Below are 2407 nucleotides of genomic sequence, written 5' to 3'. Positions count from 1 at the left end.
TCCCCACCACCCCAAATCCCCACCACCCCAAGTCCTGAGGATGATGATCCTCATCCTCATTGCCCCCTGTCCCCATTGCTCTCATCCCCACCACCCCAAATCCCCACCACCCCATGTCCCCAGTCCCTCCCCTCCCTGGCTGTATCACACCCAGGTGGAATAGGACCGTCCTCCCCATCACCCTCAGTCTGACCCCAAAACAAGTGGTTTTGGGGTTCCCACCCCACCTGGCTGTGATGGACACCCGGAAATTCTCCTGCCGGTCAATGTAGAGAAACTTCTCCTGTGGATCCAGAGTCACCTCAAAGCTTGGCAGCACTGTGGAAGAGACACTTATGGGTCCGGGATGGGGCACCAGGGATCAGTGGGTTTGGGGTGGAGACCCCCCACCCCACCGTACCGTATTCCTTGACTTCAAATTGCGTGCTGAAGACCTGATCCTGCGAGTCTTCAAATTTGGCCGTGATTGTCCACGTCCCCAGGCTGGAAAAAGTGGGGATGGGGTGAGGGGAAAGGGACAGGGAGAGGGACAGGGACAGGAAGAGGGACAGGAAGAGGGATAGCGACAGGAAGAGGGACAGGAAGAGGGACAGGAAGAGGGACAGGGACAGGGACAGGGACAGGGACAGGGAAAGGGACAGGAAGAGGGACAGGGACAGGAAGAGGGACAGGGACAGGGACAGGAAGAGGGAAAGGGACAGGAAGAGGGACAGGAAGAGGGACAGGGACAGGAAGAGGGACAGGGACAGGGACAGGGACAGGGAAAGGGACAGGAAGAGGGACAGGGACAGGGACAGGAAGAGGGACAGGAACAGGGACAGGGACAGGGACAGGGACAGGGACAGGGACAGGAAGAGGGACAGGGACAGGGACAGGGACAGGGACAGGTTGCCCCATTCTGGGGGTTGACACCCACCTGACCACCTCCGGCAGGTTGTGGTTAATGGAGAAGATCCCATTCCTCATGGGGGACGACACGGGCACTTGTTTGATGATGACGTTATCGGGTGTCTGTGGGGAGAGGGGACGGTTGGGAAGGAGGGGGTGGGTGGCACCGTCCCCATGTCACCACGTCCCCGTGTCACCACGTCGTCCTCGTGTTGCCAGGTCACTCACCTTGACCTCCACGATCACCGTCTTCAGCAGAGGCTGCATGAAGCGACTCAGGGCGAAGAGACGGCAGAGCACTGGGAGGGGACACAGGGGACATGGGAGGGACATGGGGGGGACACCAAGGGGACATCAGGAGGAGATCCCAAATGAATTCCAGACCCCAATAGAGGCCATAAAGAGGATGGCCCAGGTCTTGGAATCCAATATGTCCCCATGTGGGTGCTGGATCCCAATGGGGACATCATGGGAAGGTCCCCAAATGGGTTCTGAACCCCAATATTGCACACGTCGGTGCTGGACCTCAATGGGACGTCAACAGAAGACCCCAAAATGAATCCTGGACCTCCATAGGGGGCATAGAGAGGATGACTCCAAACAGGTCCTGACCTCAATGAGGACATCAGTGGAAGACCCCAAAACGAATTCTGGACCTCCAGAGGGGGCATAGAGAGGATGACTCCAAACAGGTCCTGACCCCAATGGGGACATCATAGCAATGTCCCAAAATGGGTTCTGGACTCCAATATGTCCCCATGTGGTTGCTGGATCCCAATGGGGACATCATGGGAAGGTCCCCAATTGGGTTCTGAACCCCAATATTGCACACGTAGGTGCAGGACCTCAATGGGACATCAGTGGAAGACCCCAAAACGAATTCTGGACCTCCATAGGGGGCATAGAGAGGATGACTCCAAAAAGGTCCTGACCCAATGGGGACATCATGGGAAGTCCCCAAATGGATTCTGAACCCCAGTATGTCCCAGTATGGGTGCTGGACCTCAATGGGGACATCAGTGGAAGACCCCAAAACGAATCCTGGACCTCCATAGGGAGCATAGAGAGGATGACTCCAAACAGGCCCTGACCCCACAGGGGACATCATAGGAAGGTCCCAGGATGGGTCCTGAGCCCTGAAGAAGGGACACAAAGAGGACGGTCCCCAAATTGTCCCCAAATGCCAAGGCCAGCAGCTCAGGGCTCACCGGTGGAGCCGGGGGTGTAGATGGGTTTGTCGGTCTGCAGGAAGATGTGGCCGCTCTGTAGGGACACCAGCAGCACCTTCTCCAGGGTCACCTGTCCCACCCGTGCCACCACCGACACAAAGTGCTTCCCCACCACCTGCGGCAGCAGCTTGACCGGCACCTGTAGGGACAGGGGACAGCGGGGGACAACTGCAGTCAGGGGACCGGGATGGGGATGCACTGAGGTGAACGTCCCCAAAGACTCCAAGGACCCCAAAATACTGACCCCAAAATACCCTGAGGTGGTTGTCCCCATGAGCACTGGGGTTACC

At 57.7% G+C, this 2407-nt stretch overlaps 1 protein-coding gene across 1 annotated transcript; it reads right to left on the bottom strand.

Moving 5' to 3' along the window:
* Nucleotides 1-222: 222 nt before the first annotated feature.
* LOC122191644 (complement C3-like) lies at nt 223-2391 on the bottom strand (the record flags this gene model as incomplete). Its single annotated transcript, XM_042891983.1, has 5 exons — nt 2097-2391; nt 1117-1187; nt 917-1011; nt 401-483; nt 223-318 (listed from the first exon to the last, which is right to left on the bottom strand). Coding segments are annotated over exons 1-5 (640 nt in total), but the record flags the coding sequence as incomplete, so codon positions are not given.
* Between the last annotated feature and the right edge of the window lie 16 nt (nt 2392-2407).

This window comes from Lagopus leucura, unplaced genomic scaffold (assembly GCF_019238085.1).
Source record: "Lagopus leucura isolate 7727_CA_CO unplaced genomic scaffold, USGS_WTPT01 56164-0_obj-0_obj, whole genome shotgun sequence".
Lineage (NCBI taxonomy): Eukaryota > Metazoa > Chordata > Aves > Galliformes > Phasianidae > Lagopus > Lagopus leucura.
This window is presented reverse-complemented; position numbering and strand designations above follow the sequence as displayed.